The sequence below is a fragment of the Episyrphus balteatus genome, chromosome 3 (genome assembly GCF_945859705.1).
Source record: "Episyrphus balteatus chromosome 3, idEpiBalt1.1, whole genome shotgun sequence".
Taxonomy (NCBI): Eukaryota; Metazoa; Arthropoda; class Insecta; order Diptera; family Syrphidae; genus Episyrphus; species Episyrphus balteatus.
The window spans coordinates 74837793-74860296 of record NC_079136.1 but is presented as its reverse complement, the minus strand read 5'-3'; the positions used below and the strand labels follow the sequence as shown (position 1 = coordinate 74860296).

Genomic DNA, 22504 nt, shown 5'->3' with positions numbered 1-22504 from the left:
AAACTCTGGGTAAATGTGGTAAAATGTTAAATGTTTTAAAACTTCATATGAGTTTGATAGTTCGTTTACGAGACATACCATTTTACCAAGTTTACCCACATTTACACAGTTTCATGTATATCTTGGTTCTCATTAAGCAAAAAAAAGAATACAATAGTCTCATAAAAATTTATCCGAGCTAATGTGTATTTAAAATATTTCAATTCAGAACGAACATTTTCGTCTGCATCATGCTTCTATCCTTCATACGTACTGATTTATGGTAGTGAAAACAGGCTATTACACCGACAGTACACACAGTAATCTCATAAACTGGATTTTATGAAGGTTGAAAACGCAAAAATACCAACATTGTAGAAAATGACGTTCACTATGGTGAAACGTCTACGTGGCACCACTGATCTCTATAATCAGTGAGTACAGTAGATAATTTCCATGGTATAAAAAGAGAAAGTATGATCATTAGAAAAAGTCTGTATCGAGAACTGTCAAAACTTAAGAATGGCTTCTAAAGTTTTTGACAGCTGCCCATTGAAATTGTTGTAAACAAATTTGTCTTGAAAATTGTTGTTGCTTTTGACTTTGCCAAATTAAACGTCAAAAACTTATTATACTATATTTTGTAGAATGGCGACTCTAATGATCATACCTTGTCTTCTTATACCATGGATAATTTTGAAATAACCCTTCAAGCAAACGAGTCCGACCTCGGTCCAAATCCGCTCCACCTGAGTCCGACCACGACTACGAAACGGGTCCCACTGTGGCTCAAATTAGTATGGAAATTGTTTTCACCTTGATTTTTTCTTCAAATTTGTGTTCATACACAAAAAGTTGCCAGTGTGTGAGTGCAAGCCCCTTTTTCTCGTGTTCAAGCAAGAAAAGTGAGTTCAGAAAAGACACTCTGACCTTAAAACGAGAATAACGGGGTTGGACTCACACACTTGCAACTTTTTATTTATGAACACAAAGTCGAAGGAGAAATCGTTGTGAAAAAACCAATGCACATAAAATCGACTCCGCGGTGATTATAATTTCCATACTAATTTGAGACGCCATGGGACCCGTTTCGTAGTCGAGGTCGGACTCACTTCGGAGCCGATTCGGACCCGTTTGCTTGAGGGGCTGTGGTGTAGCTGAAGCTTGTAGCGCAAGTTGAACAATTTTCAACTTTTAACTCATCCTTGAGGCCATCGACAAACTAAACCAAGACTAGAAACTTTCCTACGATTAACCCCCACTGATCTCTATAATGTGGACTTTTCAAGATTTATCATTTAAGAACTTTCGCAGCACAGCCATATTTTATTTTTTGTTTAGCTGTCAGTGGGGAAGCGTTATTTTTTGGTATAACTGTTATACTTGGATGATACTTTTACAATTATAACAGTCTTCTATGGGAGTCAAACTTCTAGCTCCTATCCACTATCCAGTTATAGTAGAGATCAGTGTTCATCCCCAAAACCCTATTGTTTACAGTGTTGGTTTTGTAATTTTGACATGATGTCCGTGAATAACTGTGCAAAACAACAAATTAAGCCACCACTGTGGTGAATGACCCACCAGGTGTTTATATGTCTGTAAAACTTGGTAGGTCATTCATCGCACCTCGCAGCTTGTTGTCAAAAGTGATTTGTCAGCTCAGTTCCCAGTCTTTGTATAGTTTGTCGATGGTTTCCTCTCAGTAAAATTTTGACAGCAATACACATCAGCTCAGTTCCCAGTCTTTGTATAGTTTGTCGATGGTTTCCTCTCAGTAAAATTTTGACAGCAATACACATCGAAAAACTATAGTGCCTACCCTTCAAGCAAACAAGTCCGACCTTGGTCCGAATCCGCTACGCCTCAGGTGGAGCTGAGTCCGACTTCGGCTCAGAAACGGGTCCGAAGGCGGCACAAATTAGTATGGAAATTATAATCACCGCGGAGCCGATTTTATGTGTATTGGTTTTTTCAGCACGATTTCTCCTTCGACTTTGTGTTCATACACAAAAAGTTGCAAGTGTGTGAGTGCAACCCCGTTTTTCTTGGTCGGAGGTATGAGTCTCTTTCCTGAACTCCGTTTTCTTGCTTGAAGGGTAGCTACACGGTGATTTTTAATCGCTTAAGCAGTGAGTTTGTCGGCAAGAGGGATGAGGAGTGAAGGGGGAAGACGCTCACGAAGAGAACTGAATTTTCTGAGGGTAGTACAGTTCCATTGCTAAATTTTTCCTCTTTTTGACGTTTGTTCCTAGAAAATGTAAAAGTGAACCTGTGCCTACGTTCTATAACTCTCGCATCGAGAAATTTCTCGCATGAAACACGCAAATCGGAACAAAATAATGTGAATCGACACAAAAATCATTTTCTCACATTCGTTTGTTTCTATAAACAAAATTTTTCTCGCCTTGAAACATTCTGAATGAAAATGCTTGACAGACTGGAAAAATGTGAATAAAACTGTGTCTGTAAGAAAATAATAGAGAAAATTTCTCGATTGAACTGCCAAAATTTCTCACAAGCAAAAAGGATGCGAGAAAGTAAGATATTTGAAAAAAAAATTGATAATCTTGCATTAAATGTGAGATGTTACTACTAAAAATGTGTTCACGTTAATTTATTTTTGTGTCACTTAAATTTTCAAAATAAAAAAAAGAATATTAAAGAAAAAAAATGAAAAATTTTCATGTCCTAAACGTGACTTGAACTCGGTACCCTCCACTCGTCGACCGAATGCTCTTCCTTCGGACTACCGAGCCTTGGGATATTTAATGTAAAACTATGTCCATATGACCTTTTATGGCCAAAGGTAAAAATATTTTCCCTTTTTTTGACAGTTTCCAATATATTCCAATGGAATAAAAAACTTACAGGGCTGCTTCTCACATCGAGATACAGACACAGGTTATTTTTCCAAATAGAGAAACGTTTGGAATTTTTGTTTCAAAATTTTTCGATGCGACAAGTTCTCGACTGAGTTATAGAACGTAGGCACTGATTGGGCACAACAGTGTGTAGCCACCGCATGTGATTTTTCAATCCATTGAAAAATCACTGTGTAGCCAGGCACATACGAAGACAAAAAGTATGTTCAACGAGGATTTTTCTAGATCAGAACAGGACAGTTTCGTGAGAAACGTCAGAACAAGTTAGAACAGTCATTTAAACGTCAGTTTTCAAAATAAAAAAAAAAACAAACAAATTGTAAATTATATGAATTTTTTGTTTATCGTTTCTCGTTTATTTTTTCTATTTTTTTTAATTTAACTTGGAAAAATATAATTAAAAATTACACTGGTCAACAAAATTAAACATTTTTTTTGTTACAGAAACCAAGGTATACTTTTCTATAGGATTTTGGTGTGCTGAGCTCGAATCCAAAGTCAAAAAAATTCTATCACATCACGTTTTTGAGATAATCCCGTTAGAAAATCGAAAATACCGCTTTTTACCAGTTTTCGAGGTTATTTCTTAGCGTTTGGTTATTTGCTATAAATAAATTTGTAACGGTTTCTAAAAAAAACAAAATCTTGTCTTTCTAAATCCGTTTAAATCTCTTAAATATCTTTTTTCTTCTTTGAGAAATCTTAAGTTGAAATCAACGTGTATGGTATATCTCATGTTTATTTCCTTTTAATAGGAAATCTCGAAAAGTTCTTTGCCAATCGTTTTCAAATTTTGACACAACGTTTCATTTACATTCCTGTAAGTTCTAATGTTGTTTTAAACAAGAAAAAAGTTATATTTTTCTCACTAGTAATTATTAGGTATAACTATCTGACACGGTCACGCTTTGATGTATCTCACCACGATTCACCACCTTCGCAAATATAAAAAACTTGCGAGATTCTAAATGGAACATTGTGTCAAAATTTGAAAGCGATTGGCAAAGAACTTTTCGAGATTTGCAATTAAAAGCAAATAAACATGAGATATACCAATCACGTTGATTTCAACTTAAGATTTCTCGAAGAAGAAAAGAGATATTTAAGAGAGTTAAACGGATTTAGAAAGATAAGATTTTGTTCTTTTAGAAACCGTTACAAATTCATTTAAAACAAATAAGCAAAAGCTAATAAATAATAATCTCGAAAACTGGTAAAAAGCGGCATTTTCGACTTTCTAACGGGATTATCTCAAAAACGTGATGTGATAGAATTGTTCTGACTTCGGATTCGAGCTCAGCACCCAAAAAACCTATAGAAAAGTATATCTTGGTGTCTGTAACAAAAACCTTGTTGACCAGTGTTATTTATTAGTTATAAAAACCACGAGCACCCGAGAAATATTCGCACAATTAAATCAAAACAAAAAATGACAGCTTTGATTTTGACACTTCTCACGAATCTGTTCTTACCTGATCTGACTCAAAAGCAAGAACAGAAAATCCCGTTCTAAACTGTTCTAGATTTGTCAATGAACAGCAAAGTAGAACAGTTCAGCACAGAAAAAAACTCAATAAACAGCAAAAAGCTGTACTTTTCTGCATAGAACAGTCCAGCACAGCGTCAGTGAACAGAGCTAAAGACTGGAAACTTTCGTACATTTGAGTACAGTTGAGAATTTTTCAACTTGCGCTACAAGCTACAGCCACAGCTACACCATTGTAGCTGTCATGATAATTTTTGTCATGTTGACGTGTCTTAACAAGAAATGTCTTGTGGAGGCTCGCCATTTCTTGTTATGATTCAATGTTAGACAAATGTGTCTTCGATTTTGTCTGAACACGATTGTCTAACATCAAATTTGACAGATGTGTTTTTTTTCTTTTGAAACTGCAGTTTTTTCATTATTTTTTGTCCTGTCATGAAGAAGGTTGTCTCCGTAGTAGCGGACGACAAAATATATTTGTTTGTTTTGCGAATTTTTGCATGTTTTATGTTGAAATGAATAAGATTTCATGAAATGGTGTATACTTTTTGAATTTATTTAATAATTTTGAATTTATTTAACAGGTATTATAATTGATTTTTATAAAAATAATTGTTTATTTTTTGGAAGGCAAATAAAAAACAGACCAAGCAATGGGTACATGTACAAATTGAAAAAAATTTTTAAAAAAGAAGTATTCATACAAAATTGACCATATAAAATAAATTTTGTCCGCAAAAAATCATACATCATCCTCTGGCGAACGAAGCATATAAAATGAATTGTCCGAAAAAAATTTGCCCAGCCAAGAAAAAAAAAATTGTAGATGTTAGACATTGAGTTAGAGAAAAATATCTCCTGTGGAGGCGAGGTGTTACCGTACTGGCCTGAATACAATGGTGAAGCTGTGGCTGTAGCTTGTAGCTCAGCTGCAGCCTATTTTTGTAGGTTTTACCCTCAGTAAATTTTGATAGTACTACAAGCTACAGCTACATTTGAACCATTGTATTCAGCCAGTTAACCCTGACCATAAACAAAAAATACCAAGACTGGAAACTTTCGTACGTCTTTCCCCCCAAAACCCTTTTGTGTAAAGTGTTGTCTGTGAATATATGTGAAAGCCACCACGTTGGTTAGTGACGTTAACACGCACACATTTATAGATTCACAACATTCACCACTCATCGGACACGAACACAACAATAGGTTCACGACATTCACCACACCTCGCAGCTTGTAGGCAAACGTCAGTTGACCGCCGAGTTTCCAGTCTTGGTATTTTTTGTTTATGGTGTAGCCAGTGTTTTCGTACTTTATTCTGTGTACATTATTCTGTATACTGTGTAGTCTTTAAAATTTGAAATAGAGTCCAAAAACAAAAACTTTAGCTCACCTTCACCTCATTTCTGCCAGTAAAAATGAGTTGGAATAAATGCCTTGGAACAATTTGATATTATGGAATCTTCTTTTTTGAAATCCAAATTGGATTTGGAGCGTTTTCCAGAGCGGCTACTTTCGTGACTTGGTTTGAAAGAGCCCTCAAAACTCCCATTGGACTTTTACATCATTTACCCTTATCGTTTCTCTTTCTTGCTTGGAGCAAAAAAATAACTCAAAAAACAACAACAACCATTTCGCATAGTTGTTATTTTCAATCAAATCTATCTAGGAGAAACTTGTTCAATATAAAATTTGACATCTAGATAAAAAACCCAATTGGAAATTATAAAATGGTTGTAGCAAGAAGTATCGGATGTGCAGTTCCAGTGTGAAATACAGCGGAACAATAAGAAAAGCGACACACAAAGGAACAAAGGAATTTAGAAAGAAGAACAGTGTTGGAGTGGAACAGAAAATTTTCTCATTTAGAGAAGTTTTCTGGAATATCGCCTTATATCTTTTCTAGTCGAAAAGTGTATAAAATAATAAATTAAGTACATAGCCCTGTTGAAAACTGTTAGATTTTGTTTCCCTTCAACCAAATATCAAAACCTTAATTAGTTGGCGTAAAAATGGCTTTGAAAAGAATCAACAAGGTAAGAGGATAATAATTTCCGTAGCCAACTAATCATCACGCTCACATTTTTTTTTTGGTTCATTTTTTTTTTTGGTTCTTTCTTGTTGGTTATAAATTTTATTAATAGCGAAAGATTAAAATTTGTGAAAAAGGCGTGATTGTATCCGTTATGGGTACATATATAAATATTAATGCGCTTATACATAAGTATGTATATATGCGGCTACGTGTTTTCTTAATACTACATATATATGTACATATATGTATATATATATACATAGGTCAATATTTCTTATATATATGCATATATATTTATTTATATATACAGCATTTTTATATAGCAAATAAAAAAAATACACATAAGATTTACAAAATAAAAAGAAAAAAAAAAATATATCCTCAAACCTCAAAAGTGGCTGGCTAAAATAATGCTAATTCCGAAATGGAGATAAAATCAATTTAAGCCGTTTCTTTCGTCTTTCCTAGGAATGAAAGATGGTTTAGTTGTTAGTCATAACAAAAAACGTCTTAGACTTTATTAAAAAAAAAAAAAATTACCCACAGCAAATTATGGATATTATTATGTGTGATAACAAAATAATTATTTATTTTTGGTTGGATTTGTTTTAGACTGTTGGTTTGGGGGTTAAACAAACATAATTATTGCCTACTGATGTATAGATCCTTTTGACAACGCTTTAATTATTTTTTTTTTTTCTTACAAAAAAATAACCCTTATTCTAAAATGCACACAATATGGATCCAAATAAACTTTCATAAATCAGATTTTTGAGTGTTGGACGAGGAAAATTTGTCTTTTCAGTATAAAGGCCTTATTACAATATAATGGCCTCGTTCAAAAGAGCGTTGTTAATGTCGCGTTGATATTTAACTATAACCGCCGGGATGAAGCGTTACCCATTGCTATGAATTACTTGTTGACGGTCTCCAACGTTAGTACCTTCTTTGGGTGAAAACAATTATACCTAAAAGGAAAAGCATGAAAAACAACGCGATGCAAAAATCTCTGTTTAACTTGAAATTGACCTCACCACGAATTTTTTATATGCATACAAAAAATCAAGTGCTACCCAGAATTACTCAAAATTTAACTTTGCAAAAGTACAAAAAGTAAAAATATTTTTTTCCCGCTAGCGCAATTGGTTTGTGAGATAACATAACTTTGAAAAATGTTTTTTTTTTTTTTTTACCATAAAAAAAAACTTTTCGCATCGTTTCGTCGGCTGAAAAAATTGTTCTAAGTCACCAAAAGCTAATTTTACAGGAGACGTTTTTTAAGTTTCAAACTGATAGATAGATAGCCAACAGCAAATTTTGAGAGTGGAGGTATAATCAAATTTTAAGTATGCGGTTTTATAGCCTTATGAGTTCTAATATCGAATTCAAGAGTCGGGCAACTTTAAATCGCGACTTTATATAATTTCCGGGGGGCGAAACGTTACGAGTTTTAAATTAAATTAAGTTAAATTAAGAGTTTTAAAGTAAATTAACACAAATTCACATTCTGAATGCAAGGAGTGATGCTCCGTCATTTCCCTTAAGCCTGAATTCCTCAATCTCGGTGATGCGATAAATAGATCTCGAGATATAAGCATTTTAAACTAACGATATCGGCTTGGTTGGAGAGTTTTGAATTCAAACAAACAAACAATAAATTAATGAGAAAAGTCTCCAAAACATAGCCGCTTAACCAGCTTTTATCTTGAGTTCTATTGATTGCATCGTCAAGATTAATGTCTTTAGGCTAAGGGAAAATGACAGCACCAGTTCTTTTCTTCATAATGTGATTTTGTGTTAATTTAGCCTACTCACATCAATTGGAAAACTTACGATGCTTAACCCCTCGAAAACCATATAAAGCTGCCAGACTTTTGAATTCGTCATTTGAACGCATAAGCCTACAAAACTGCATACTTACATACTCCCAAAATTTGCTGTGGGCTCTTAGACTAGGATTCCAAGCGATATTTTTTTGCTCGCCGGTCATTCAAGTTATGTGTTTCCTAAAGTTTGTTCTTTTATTTTGAATAAACAATACAGATTTACCTCATTAGTAAATAAATACTATTTTTTTAATATATTTCAAAACTAAAAACCCAATGTTGGACATATAACAATACCTATACAAATGCACACTTTCCTTAAATAAAAAGTGGACTTAGAATGGGATGGAATGGGTATGGGACTTAGAACAATCAAAAACACTTTTTAAGAAGGCTACTTACCTGTTTTTACTGTTCGATGTCCCATTTAATTATCTTAACGTAAATCGAAAGTTAAAACTAAAATATAAGTAATATTTATTTTCAACAAAGACATAAAAGAATAAATAAATATTGTACATTATTACATTATTGTTTGAAATTGTCATTGGCGATACTCATTGATCAAATTAAGAATTCAATGTAAATTGTAGAATGTATAGCTCCAATTCAAATGTATATATGACATTTCTGAAAGTTTTACATTCAAACTATGGGAAATTGTTTTATCACTTATAAAAATGTTTTTTTAAACAATTTGAATGAATTTCAATTGAAAAATTTGGAGCTTAGACTAAAGTGGCTACCAATTATAATTGGTTATTATTTTTATCAGCTGAATGAAATTCTTTAGAAAAAATGTTTTCAAATTCGGAAAGAGCGCCCTGAATTTAGTAGAACTGCATCATTAGCTCGTTTCGGTAAAAAGTAAATTAAGAACAATTTTGCTTCCCGGAGACCATTTACAGCCCGAAAAACTATCAAAAAATTGTTCACTTTTGTATTTTAACACTTTTTGGGTCAATGTAGTTAAGGCTTATCACTCATGGCCAAAGTATATTCTTGTGCTGTTTAACTCATATTTGATTTCTTTTTTTAATTTGTAACCGCTATAAAATAAATTATATTCGTGGTAATTTATTTTCAGGAACTACAAGATCTTGGCAGAGATCCACCGGCACAATGCTCAGCCGGACCAGTTGGCGATGATTGTAAGTAAAAGTTTACTAATAAAACTATTGTTATTTACCAATGTACGCACAAACTCAATTACAGATACTTTTTTGTATACTAAGTTTATAATTTCAGTTTAATGTAAGCATTTTGGTAACAGTTTACAGTCATGTTCAAAAGTATTATATCGAATTCCTTTAAATTTTAGGATCATCTAAAAAAAAAGAATTTTCGGTGTTAAAAAGGAATTTGAAAACAGACCGAATTCTTTTTGGGTTAGTTTGTGTGTCGTTTTATTACAATTTTTTCACGAACGTCAAGCTGAATTCAAAACAATTTGTACAGAACAAAACCAGAGATTCTTTTGATCAATAATTTTGTGTGTTTTAATCAAAATCAATAGAAAATTGCGAATATAATTAAGATATGAGTGAAGATGAAGTAGAAGGTAAATTATTAGCTGTTGTTTTATGGAGAAAAAATTTCCTTAAGACAATTACTGGAAGACAAATCACAATTGTTTGAATTTTTTCACAAGAACTATGCCATCAAAAATATGTGCCCTTAATTATGAAAGTGGACTAAATCACTCCTATAAATGGCATCAAATCTAGCCTAAAAACAATTATTATTTAGGGGGTAAAGTTTATTTGAAAGCCAAATTGCAGTAAATAAACTTCTTTATTGCTCCTCTAGTGATTTCATAAAAGAAATATAATTAAATCGTGATAAGAAAATTATTATGTAAGTTTTTCTTCAAACAATGCAAAAAGTGACTTAGTCTACTTTCATAATCATGGGCACATATATATTTTTGACTTTAAATCCGTGTAAATCCCTCAAAAAAGAGGGATTTAAAAAAGGCGATTTTTGCTCAGTTTGAAGCGATTTTTGTTAGATAGCCGAAAATTCGATTTTTTTTAAAGGAATTCAAAACCAGGCACCTCTTATAAGATTCTCTATTTTCAAAACGAAATAGGCCTTATCACGCATTCCATTCGTATCGGAAATTTTCTACGATTCCCGAAAAAAAAAAACAATCACAAAATGATCGTAGTGACGATTTGTATGAAATTTTCCATTACGATCGGATTCCGTGATGGTTTTTTTGGGAATCGATACGAGTGGAATTCGTGATAAGGCCAAATAAGATGGAAATAAATGATAATTGCAGATATCAAAAGTAGAAATTGCTTCATCAAACCAATGAATTAGTCGTTGTGCATGTAAGTGTCCTTACAAATATGGCATCTTATCAGCTGGTTCTCATCTTGTTGGGCCGATTTCACTATCACTGATCACTATTTTTTTAACTATCCATATATCGGGAAGTATGAAACCTCAGATCTTAATTTTTCCTCCACTGTAATAAGGAGTTGATAATACAAAGATTACCAAACACGTACAAATCTACAAATGTGTTACTGAGGTTAATTGTACAAAACTATTAGTATTCATAGTAAGAAAGCTTCAGTATGCAGCAAAATAATCAAAAGGAATCCGGTTCTGAAGAAGAAGCATTAACTCCTTAAAACTTGATTTAAGGTTTCATGTTCGCTGACATATCGTTATATGTAGTTAAATCGGCCCAAAATAGAAAATAAACGAAATGAAGAACATGCGGATGATATCTTGAAGCCGTATTTCTAATGACATTCTCATACGATTAATTTCCTCCCATCGAAACAGGCATTGATTTGGTTTCACAAAACAACTGAAAACACTCTGAAACATCTTGGCTGCAAGTCAATACTACTCAATTATTAAAATGTTTCAGATTTCTGCATTTACCTTTTGTTTCCATCTTAAAAATACTATATTATAAGAGTGCCTAATACTTCTGGCCATGACTGTACAATGTACATAAATGGAAAAGTGAAATATAAGCGTTTATGTTCAAATTCTTTGACAATAACTCATAACGACAATGTCAATTTTCGCTACTTTTCAGGAGAATCATTTTAAGTTTTTAGTTTTTTTCAAATGCTTGTAGAGGAATCAAAAATATACAGATGCAAAGCGGCGATGTAAAATAATTGTTTCAATTTTTTTTTTCTGAAAATTCAACTTAAGGAGGTTAATAATTTTGAAGCGAGCGCGGCACAAAAATTGCTGGCAGCAAAAAAAAATTAATGTAACAAATAGCTGGAGTCATTGTTTTGTCAAAGTGAAAATCAGTCGATATTTTCCAAATAAATTCATGCATACATACACAATCAGAATGTTTTCAAAGTGATCTCTCAACCATACGAATATAAATAATCCTTTTTATCAAAAAATAACCGACTCCTATGGATCTTAACTTTATCATATTATGGTTTTCTCATGAATCCCATAGTCAAAACTGGACCAAATTAAAATGGAACCACACTTACCAGCTTTCAAATAAAAACAGAATTATCAAAATCTTTTTACATCTTTTAACTTTGGCAGTACGCTTCATACAGCTTCACCTTCGTTTTCAGTCGGTCACTGCAAATCTGTTATGTTTTCATGTAAAGGAGTCATAACATAAGTGCAGTTATGTCTAAACTTTTTGATGAGATTAAATAATTTAGATTAAGAGCGTAAGTTGACTAATATCTACCAAATTTCGAATGTCAGTATTGAAATAATAACATAAATTTTTTAACGAAAAATTAAAAGAAATCTTGAGAAAAAGTTTGATATTTAAATATTTTATTTAATTAAAACTGCCATTAATTTTTAATTGAATACATATTAACACGTTTGACATGCGTGTCATAATAGGGCCCTCAAATGTTAATATTTCAATATGTCAATATTTTGCACTCTTTAAATATTTTTGAAGATTTTTTGGGTCTTTATCGTGTTATAATGTCCATTTCAGCATGTGGAAGCATACAATTCTCCATCCTTTTTATCTCTATACATAAAAAGATCCATGATGCCATCTATGTCAAGAAAAGAATCGACAGACCATAACCTTTCCTCTGCCTTGTTTAACAGTGGCCATGGAAAACCAAGAATTCATAGCTTCGTTGCCACGGGCACATGGTACCGAGCAAAAAAATGCAAACGAAAGAGGTTTAGAGTTTTAAATGAAAACTAAGTTATTTTACATTGTAATACTACCTAATTTGGATTGAAACTGTTTTATTTTAACTAAACAGAGTCGATTTGTGGAATATCTTACTCCAAGAAAATTAGTTAGTCAGAAGTTTACCTAAACATGCGTTTTTAGCCGAACTTCTTAAATAAATCTGAGACCTAAAAAAGTATGCCACTTGATTTTACAAAAACTCAAAATCATTGATCATTAAAAAAATAATATTTTTTTAAAAACAAAAAACATTTTTTTAAGTAAGTATTCATCCAGAACTTATTTTATTTATAAATACGCATTAAAAAAAATTTTCACAAGATCGAAAAAATTAAATCTGTAAAACAGGTAAAATAGTACATAAAATCAAGAAATAAAAAAAAAATTGTTACACTCATGAAACTTTTTGAGAGGAATTATTTTTTAGACAGTGCCTCCTACGGTAAAAAAAAAACTTCAAGGCAGGAACAATAGAAGCTTTAACACTTCAGGAAAAATGAAAATTTACAAGAAAAGCTTCGAATTCAGCCCTATCCACGAGCAAAATTAAAGAAAATGCTGGGATAACGGAAAAAACATCAACTTTTCGGCAAATTATTTTGAGTGCCGGGCATCCTTTATTAAAATAAAACTTAAAAATAGTCTCCTTTCAAACAACGTTTTTTAGAGACTACTTTTAAGTTTTATTTTAATAAAGGATGTCCGGCACTCAAAATAATTTGCCGAAAAGTTGATGTTTTTTCCGTTATCCCAGCATTTTCTTTAATTTTGCTCGTGGATAGGGCTGAATTCGAAGCTTTTCTTGTAAATTTTCTTTTTTCCTGAAGTGTTAAAGCTTCTATTGTTCCTCCCTTGAAGTTTTTTTTACCGTAGGAGGCACTGTCTAAAAAATAATTCCTCTCAAAATGGTCACTTCATCCTATTTTTTGGCAATGGTGCTTATGGAAACACCTTTGGAATCCAACGCGTCATTTTTCCCTTTTTATTTCGCGCTCAGAACTTTTTTTTACAGATTTTGAATGAAAATCACTAAAAAATTACTCCTTGATGCTTAATCTTCCAAATTTAATCAAATCAGCGCAATAGATCTCGCCAAACTAACTAATTTAAGGTGTGCGTCTAATCATGTGAACCAAAAAAAGTGCCCTTTTTTCTTGCATCAGAGACAAGAAGGATTAAAAAGTACCGTTAACTTCCACTCACCCACTATTTCTTTTTGTTTTTCTATTAAGGACTAAATAACCATTCTAATGAATACAATTTTTTTGGTTATTCTTATACACACCTACAAAAAAATGAAATTTATGTAAATGGAAATTGGTGCGTCTAACCATGTGAATCGCACTGTGTGTTCTCTTTCCCATGGGAACTACGAATAATGTAAGTCTATACATTTTTTTTATGTGAAAAGGTGTTTTTTTTAGAAGTAAAGAAAATATGGGTATATTTGAAAAAGTGTGAAATACTAGAGTAATATTAGTGGTACCAAGTTAGCTGTTATGATACCTTTCTCACACACAACTTAACCTATAAAAAAAAAACCCTTTCACACAAAATATGCTTGTCATAATAGGGCCCTCAAATGTTAATATTTCAATATGTCAATATTTTGCACTCTTTAAATATTTTTGAAGATTTTTTGGGTCTTTATCGTGTTATAATGTCCATTTCAGCATGTGGAAGCATACAATTCTCCATCCTTTTTATCTCTATACATAAAAAGATCCATGATGCCATCTATGTCAAGAAAAGAATCGACAGACCATAACCTTTCCTCTGCCTTGTTTAACAGTGGCCATGGAAAACCAAGAATTCATAGCTTCGTTGCCACGGGCACATGGTACCGAGCAAAAAAATGCAAACGAAAGAGGTTTAGAGTTTTAAATGAAAACTAAGTTATTTTACATTGTAATACTACCTAATTTGGCATACAATATTGAAACTGTTTTATTTTAACTAAACAGAGTCGATTTGTGGAATATCTTACTCCAAGAAAATTAGTTAGTCAGAAGTTTACCTAAACATGCGTTTTTAGCCGAACTTCTTAAATAAATCTGAGACCTAAAAAAGTATGCCACTTGATTTTACAAAAACTCAAAATCATTGATCATTAAAAAAATAATATTTTTTTAAAAACAAAAAACATTTTTTTAAGTAAGTATTCATCCAGAACTTATTTTATTTATAAATACGCATTAAAAAAAATTTTCACAAGATCGAAAAAATTAAATCTGTAAAACAGGTAAAATAGTACATAAAATCAAGAAATAAAAAAAAAATTGTTACACTCATGAAACTTGGCAAAAAGTTTGCTTTTGGGATAAGAACCAAGTACAAAAAAAGTCTATATTGGGTGGAAGGGTGTTTTTTCGCGGACAAGAGGGAGGAGCTGAAGGTCAAAAATATACTGAAAAAAATTGTTTGTTGAATATCATCATATGATACATGTTTTCAAGGTATTTTTTAATGCTGAATCTAATGACATAAAAATAAAGTCAATGCGATTGCTCTAAGAAAAGTTATTTCCGATTAAAAACCAGGGTGCTTGTTTTTTTTACCTCAACAGGTAAAATATAACCGAAACCCATGTGAAAAACATGCTACACTGACAAAATTTGGGATGAAGGTTAAAGATAAAACAGGGACAAAGGATTCATAAAGTTTTTAAAAATATTTTGGGTGAAAGGGTGTTTTTTTGATAGGTTAAGTTGTGTGTGAGAAAGGTATCATAACAGCTAACTTATATTTTATTAATTTTTAAAACTTGGTGAAATAGTTTTGGTTGGTATAAGAATTAAGAATCTATAAAAAGTAAAAAATTATTTTGATTGAAAGGGTGTTTTTTTTTTCAAGAAATTATGAAGTTTGGAATAAGTACCACAAAAACTTTGAAAAAATTGTTACACCAATGAAAATTGGTAAAAATATTTCATTTATAACAGAAAGCAAGAACTCAAAAAGTCTATATAAATATTTTAGGTTAAAGGGTGTTTTTTGGGAAATAGAGAAAAATCCGCGACAAGTCCGATAAAATCAATGGTATAAATGGTACCCTTACGAAATTCATTAAATACAGTGCGATTCACATGGTTAGACGCACCAATTTCCGTTTACATAAATTTCATTTTTTTGTAGGTGTGTACAAGAATAACCAAAAAAATTGTATTCATTAGAATGGTTACTTAGTCCTTAATAGAAAAACAAAAAGAAATAGTGGGTGAGTGGAAGTTAACGGTACTTTTTAATCCTTCTTGTCTCTGATGCAAGAAAAAAGGGCACTTTTTTTGGTTCACATGATTAGACGCACACCTTAAATTAGTTAGTTTGGCGAGATCTATTGCGCTGATTTGATTAAATTTGGAAGATTAAGCATCAAGGAGTAATTTTTTAGTGATTTTCATTCAAAATCTGTAAAAAAAAGTTCTGAGCGCGAAATAAAAAGGGAAAAATGACGCGTTGGATTCCAAAGGTGTTTCCATAAGCACCATTGCCAAAAAATAGGATGAAGTGACCATTTTGAGAGGAATTATTTTTTAGACAGTGCCTCCTACGGTAAAAAAAACTTCAAGGGAGGAACAATAGAAGCTTTAACACTTCAGGAAAAAAGAAAATTTACAAGAAAAGCTTCGAATTCAGCCCTATCCACGAGCAAAATTAAAGAAAATGCTGGGATAACGGAAAAAACATCAACTTTTCGGCAAATTATTTTGAGTGCCGGACATCCTTTATTAAAATAAAACTTAAAAATAGTCTCCTTTCAAACAACGTTTTTTAGAGACTACTTTTAAGTTTTATTTTAATAAAGGATGTCCGGCACTCAAAATAATTTGCCGAAAAGTTGATGTTTTTTCCGTTATCCCAGCATTTTCTTTAATTTTGCTCGTGGATAGGGCTGAATTCGAAGCTTTTCTTGTAAATTTTCTTTTTTCCTGAAGTGTTAAAGCTTCTATTGTTCCTCCCTTGAAGTTTTTTTTACCGTAGGAGGCACTGTCTAAAAAATAATTCCTCTCAAAATGGTCACTTCATCCTATTTTTTGGCAATGGTGCTTATGGAAACACCTTTGGAATCCAACGCGTCATTTTTCCCTTTTTATTTCGCGCTCAGAACTTTTTTTTACAGATTTTGAATGAAAATCACTAAAAAATTACTCCTTGATGCTTAATCTTCCAAATTTAATCAAATCAGCGCAATAGATCTCGCCAAACTAACTAATTTAAGGTGTGCGTCTAATCATGTGAACCAAAAAAAGTGCCCTTTTTTCTTGCATCAGAGACAAGAAGGATTAAAAAGTACCGTTAACTTCCACTCACCCACTATTTCTTTTTGTTTTTCTATTAAGGACTAAGTAACCATTCTAATGAATACAATTTTTTTGGTTATTCTTATACACACCTACAAAAAAATGAAATTTATGTAAATGGAAATTGGTGCGTCTAACCATGTGAATCGCACTGTATGTTCTCTTTCCCATGGGAACTACGAATAATGTAAGTCTATACATTTTTTTTATGTGAAAAGGTGTTTTTTTTAGAAGTAAAGAAAATATGGGTATATTTGAAAAAGTGTGAAATACTAGAGTAATATTAGTGGTACCAAGTTAGCTGTTATGATACCTTTCTCACACACAACTTAACCTATAAAAAAAAAACCCTTTCACACAAAATATTTTTAAAAAACTTTATGAATCCTTTGTCCCTGTTTTATCTTTAACCTTCATCCCAAATTTTGTCAGTGTAGCATGTTTTTCACATGGGTTTCGGTTGTATTTTACCTGTTGAGGTCAAAAAACAAGCACCCAGGTTTTTAATCGGAAATAACTTTTCTTAGAGCAATCGCATTGGCTTTATTTTTATGGCATTAGATTCAGCATCAAAAAATACCTTGAAAACATGTATCATAATGATGATATTCAACAAACAATTTTTTTCAGTATATTTTTGACCTTCAGCTCCTCCCTCTTGTCCGCGAAAAAACACCCTTCCACCCAACTTTTTTTTATAGACTTTTTTTTTTGTACTTGGTTCTTATCCCAAAAGCAAACTTTTTGCCAAGTTTCATGAGTGTAACAATTTTTTTTTTATAAATGCCTATTTTACCTGTACTATTTTGAGAATTTAAAATTTCGTTGAAGTTGGAATATTTACATATTTTTGTGAAAAAAGTTCGTTATTCAAATCAGCAAACAAAATTTTTGTATTATAGCATCTACAGTGCTGTGCAAAACATATGCAACAGTTTCAACGTAGTATTTCGTATTTATTTTTTGCATAATCTTAATTGAACCAAACAAATGAAAAACTATTTTTATAATTTGAATTTCATGCCAAATCTTTTGCCTTTTTACAAAAATTTTGTTACAGTAGAATAGTAACAGATAGCACAGAAAAACTGAATGATCTTTTTGTTAATTTATTTAATTTAATTTATTGGGGGGAGGGGACACTTAATTTCTACATGATTTAAAAATAAGATTTAATGAGTTTACAATACAATCAAAGAAGTTACAATTCTTAGCAAGATAATTATTATCATGAATAAACCAGAATACCCGAAATAAAAGGTTTTAAATTTAAATAGTCTAAATCAAATAACCAGAGTTTTAAACCCCTAGGGAACATACCAGGAGCAGTAATTGTTTTCAAAGATAGCGGAAGTTTATTAATGAAACGATACGAGGAGATTGAATAGACAAAAATCGAAAAGCAGTTGTGCGGGAAAAGGAATTGTTAAAGAATTTAAAGAGTTTACTCGTAAATTATAATTTGTTTTATATATGTCAAAAATAAAGACTACCCGATTTCATAAAGAAGGTCTTGATTACTTTAAAACAATTGCGCACATAAACTAATAATAAAAAAAAAATGTTCTATATTTCTATTTTCCATTTAATTTTGTTAAGCGTACAAATGTATTTGAATAAAATAAACATACTTATGCTGTTTAATTTGAATTGTATCCTTCTTTTTCTTCGATACAGTATTTCATTGGCAAGCAACAATAATGGGACCTGTAAGCTAATATTGAAAGTATGACTAGTACAAAAATGACTCATTTTTTTAATCTTTTTTTTCTTTAATCAGCCGGATAGTCCATATCAAGGTGGTGTGTTTTTCTTAACAATTCATTTTCCAACAGATTATCCATTTAAACCACCAAAAGTTGCTTTCACAACTCGCATATATCACCCGAACATTAATAGTAACGGTTCGATTTGCCTCGACATTTTAAGGTCGCAATGGTCACCAGCACTGACTATTTCTAAAGGTCTTTGGATTTGATTTATTGTATCTTATTTACTAACATAATTTAATTTTCAGTTTTACTATCAATTTGCTCTCTTCTTTGTGACCCGAATCCAGACGATCCACTTGTTCCTGAAATTGCAAGAATATATAAAACTGATCGAGAAAAATATAATGAGCTAGCACGAGAATGGACTAGGAAATATGCTATGTGATGCGTTCCAGTTTATAAAACCGATCCGTCATGTAAAACAAATATAAACGTTAAAATAAAAACAGTTAAAAGATACAAACAAAAGCTCTCCTACACATTTATTATTTTTAAAAAGGAAACAAAATAAATTCAAATATTCATTTAATAACCTAAATTTTTATTCTTTTAAACACTACACGAAATGTTAAAACTACACTCGATTGATGTGAAAAAAGTTAATCCAAATAAAGAAGAAAAAATACAAAATAACTAAAAAATATAGTTTTCCGCATGGGTTAACAATATTATGTACACCCAATTTTATGACTTTGTATTCAACTGTAACAACTGTAGTTTTTTTCGTGCAGTCTACTGCTTGAATAAGTAATTTAAGTATTTTTTAAATTTATATCCTCTTAAAACCAGCTTCATCCAAAACCACCAACCTTCTTCAATTTCGAACATCAAGTACTTGGCGATAATTTCAGCCTGATCAATTCATAACAGATGAGGCCTATCTCTGCTTCTTGCCTGACGTTGTAAATTATGCACTGGAGTGGCGTCATTCACTCTACATGTCTTGGCCATTCAAAACGTTTACTTGGGAGATGTTTTTATTCTATCTACACAAACCGAATAATAAGTCCTTTCGTATAAGCAAAGATAGTTTTCATCTAGAGAGAGTTATGGACCATAATTCAGTTATTTTTAACCTGTGTAACCCAAACTAAACAAAGGTTTTAAAAGCTAAAACCTAAACTTTTATTTCATCACTAGAAGTGAATGATAAAAAGTCCTCATCAAACCGGCTATGGAACCTTTTACAAATTGAAGCGTTTATTTTCGATAGGAGATAAGTCAATTTAATACAAATTTTCAGGCAAAAAAAAACCGGATTGAAATCTTTTTGTAAAGATCATTCAGATTTGTTTACACATATTCACCCCTATTACGTAAGTCGGTTGTACTAAAACGCCAAGAAAACAATTTGCTCTAGGAGCGCAGTTTCCTTCGCCCTTATTCACTATGACACGATAATTACTTTGCTCAAGTCCTAATTTTGGCGTCCAGAGTTAGTCGTTTTTGAGTAGTTTTAGTACAAACGGCTTATATAATAGGGGTGATTGTGAGTTGGTTATAAGAACTTGCATTACGTCAAAAACAGTTGGGTGAATATTCTTTACAAACTTAGTTATATTATTTTATGTATACATCTGAAAAAAAAATTTATAAAATGGACTCATGTATCTCCTTTTGAAAATAAACGATTCAATGTGAATGTAAAATTTGCCGGTCATTCTTTTAAGATTTATTTTTACTACGTGCAAGTGATGAAGAAAAATTTCCTCGGTTTCTGTTGTTTTCTATTAGACAATAGAGTATGGTTTCGCTGACAGCCATTTTTTACTCGCGCAAGTTAGTGGTTAATAGCGCAAGCGAAGTCGCTCGAATAGGGTGGTTTTGGTGCACAGCTATAAAACACTTAAAGCAAGAGTTTATACTTTAGAGTGTTATTATCGTCATGAAAACGATTGTGTTTGGACGATTATTGGACTAGTAGCTAAATAGGTATCGTCTTGAATAAATTTGTGAACAAAGTTAATCCTTTTTTGAATTTTAACAATTTATAGAAACTTTGTATGTAAATAAGCAGAAACAAAATTGTCAACAATAATAAAAAATCTAAGAACAAAACAAATATTGCAATATTATTCACTTTTTTCATCTTTCTTCTTAGTAAATTCCAACTGCAAAATGGGTCGACACCAATTCATTTTTCTCAACCCAATTCATTAAGCACCCTAAAGTATGCAATTTCATGATTACATACAATAACGGTTGAGTTATGATATGGAGAGCAAATTAAAGACGATCACGTTTTCGACTACAATTTTTGTTATCGTTTTGAATTACGGAATGACCCTCAGAATTTATTCTGTTACCGGATTTTGTCTACTCATTTGACTTATAGATAATTATTTTTAGAGATAATTAATTTTATATTCTGCTGTAGCTACCTCTTTACCGGTTAAGGTGCGTGATATATACTTGGCCTTATTAGATGGGTAGTTAAATCGTTCTAACGGACATTTGCCTTAGTCAAAGATCCCAATCCCAATAAAAGAAATGCTTCATTTGATAAAATTGGCCTATGTATTCTGCGCACATGATATGAAGACAAATGTTGCGGCATTTTATACATACCATTAGGGCGTAGCCCAACAAGATGTCTGGTGTGGAAGAGCATCCAAAACCTTGGTCCTCTTATTGGTTGCGTTCACGTACCGATCCAAGGGTATCCGGATACCTTTGTGTTGTTTCAATCCCATATAAAATCTCAGCTGATCGAACACATGTGTTGACAAGCAAAAAAATCCAAAGGTATCCTAAAAATTTCTGGATTCTTGTGTATCTTATGGGAGATTTGAAGAACAGCTGATTCGTGTTCACAAACGTAGCGGATACTTAGGTATCTTGGATAGGGTATCTGTGCGTACGTGAACGCACCCATTCAAGATCTAAACTTATTTCGTGATGTTTGTTGAGGACAAAATCGATCAACACTTAAAGCCTAGTACGCAGCTGAAGCGACACAAAAAATTTTGAAGTCTCCAAAGTCAACAGCAAACATGTTAACGAAAAAATACCATGGGGTATTATGACAGTCGGAATAATAAAAATAGAGACACAAAATTCAAGAAAAAACATCAGAAAATAAGTTTTAAAGCAAAAACAAAAAAAAAATTCGTTCAAGATTTCGTTGTGCTATTTTTGTATGGAAAATGGCGCTTCAGGGTACGCAGTAGGCTTAAGAGATTATTTTATGTATAACATTACCTACAATCCACTATCCTGGAGTACAGGGCTCCTACTGCGTAGAACGATTATTGTTTGTAAAACGATACTCGTATTGAATTATCGAGTGCCTTTAGCTATTGTTCTGACTTTCGTTTTGAGTTTAGCGAGGGTTACTCATTCAGATGGTCTATAACGTAATACGACAAAGAGCAATTTTGTAAAACGATAACTTCGTAAGTGCAAATTAAACCGAAAAAAATATTTTTTTGAGGTTCACATTCATTCTAACTGCAGCCCTATCCTAAGATTTACTTGGAAATTATTCCGCCCGAAATATTCAGCCCTATTCTGAGATTCACGTGGAAATTATTCCGCCCGAAATATATTTGTTACCACCAAGTTCTTAGAAGCTTCGGATTGGATAGATGGTTTTATAAAACACACTTTTTGCTCCAGAAACGCTTTTTCACACCTGCCTTACCAACTACAATGATTATTCCAATAAAAAAGAGGATTTAATCATAACAAAGATATAAGATTATGAGTAGAACCATAATGTATACATACATAATACGGGGGGTCTATTATGTAATTAAAACGAGAAAGTCGTTTGGCCAAACTAAACCGAAAAAAATATTTTTTTGAGGCTCACATGAATTCTACCACCAAACGCAATAATATTATGACAGCTTAACAAAAACGAAAGTTAAACGATAGGTAAATGGCAGTCGTAAAGATTAACGAGTATAGTTGATGTAAAACGATTATCGTAATACGAGTCGCATTTCAACGAAAACGAAGTAGTTTTAACGATAATCGTTTTACAAAATAGGGCCCCAGAAGAGAACGAGGAGTTCTACCTAAATATACAAATATGGCCA

At 32.1% G+C, this 22504-nt stretch overlaps 1 protein-coding gene across 1 annotated transcript; it reads left to right on the top strand.

Moving 5' to 3' along the window:
* The first annotated feature begins 6100 nt into the window (after nt 1-6100).
* Nucleotides 6101-18993, top strand: LOC129916911 (ubiquitin-conjugating enzyme E2-17 kDa). Its single transcript, XM_055997125.1, has 5 exons — nt 6101-6386; nt 9299-9362; nt 18367-18398; nt 18470-18653; nt 18707-18993. Exons 1-5 carry the CDS (start codon nt 6363-6365, stop codon nt 18844-18846), a joined length of 444 nt encoding a protein of 147 aa, XP_055853100.1. The 5' UTR covers nt 6101-6362; the 3' UTR covers nt 18847-18993.
* Nucleotides 18994-22504: the final 3511 nt, after the last annotated feature.

Bases quoted from the DNA above. Each gene is read 5' to 3' on its own strand.
- LOC129916911 (XM_055997125.1), top strand. From the start codon at position 6,363: ATGGCTTTGAAAAGAATCAACAAG. The intron at 6,387-9,298 runs GTAAGAGGATAA...ATTTATTTTCAG, and splicing joins CTTTGAAAAGAATCAACAAG to GAACTACAAGATCTTGGCAG. The intron at 9,363-18,366 runs GTAAGTAAAAGT...TCTTCGATACAG, and splicing joins CGGACCAGTTGGCGATGATT to TATTTCATTGGCAAGCAACA.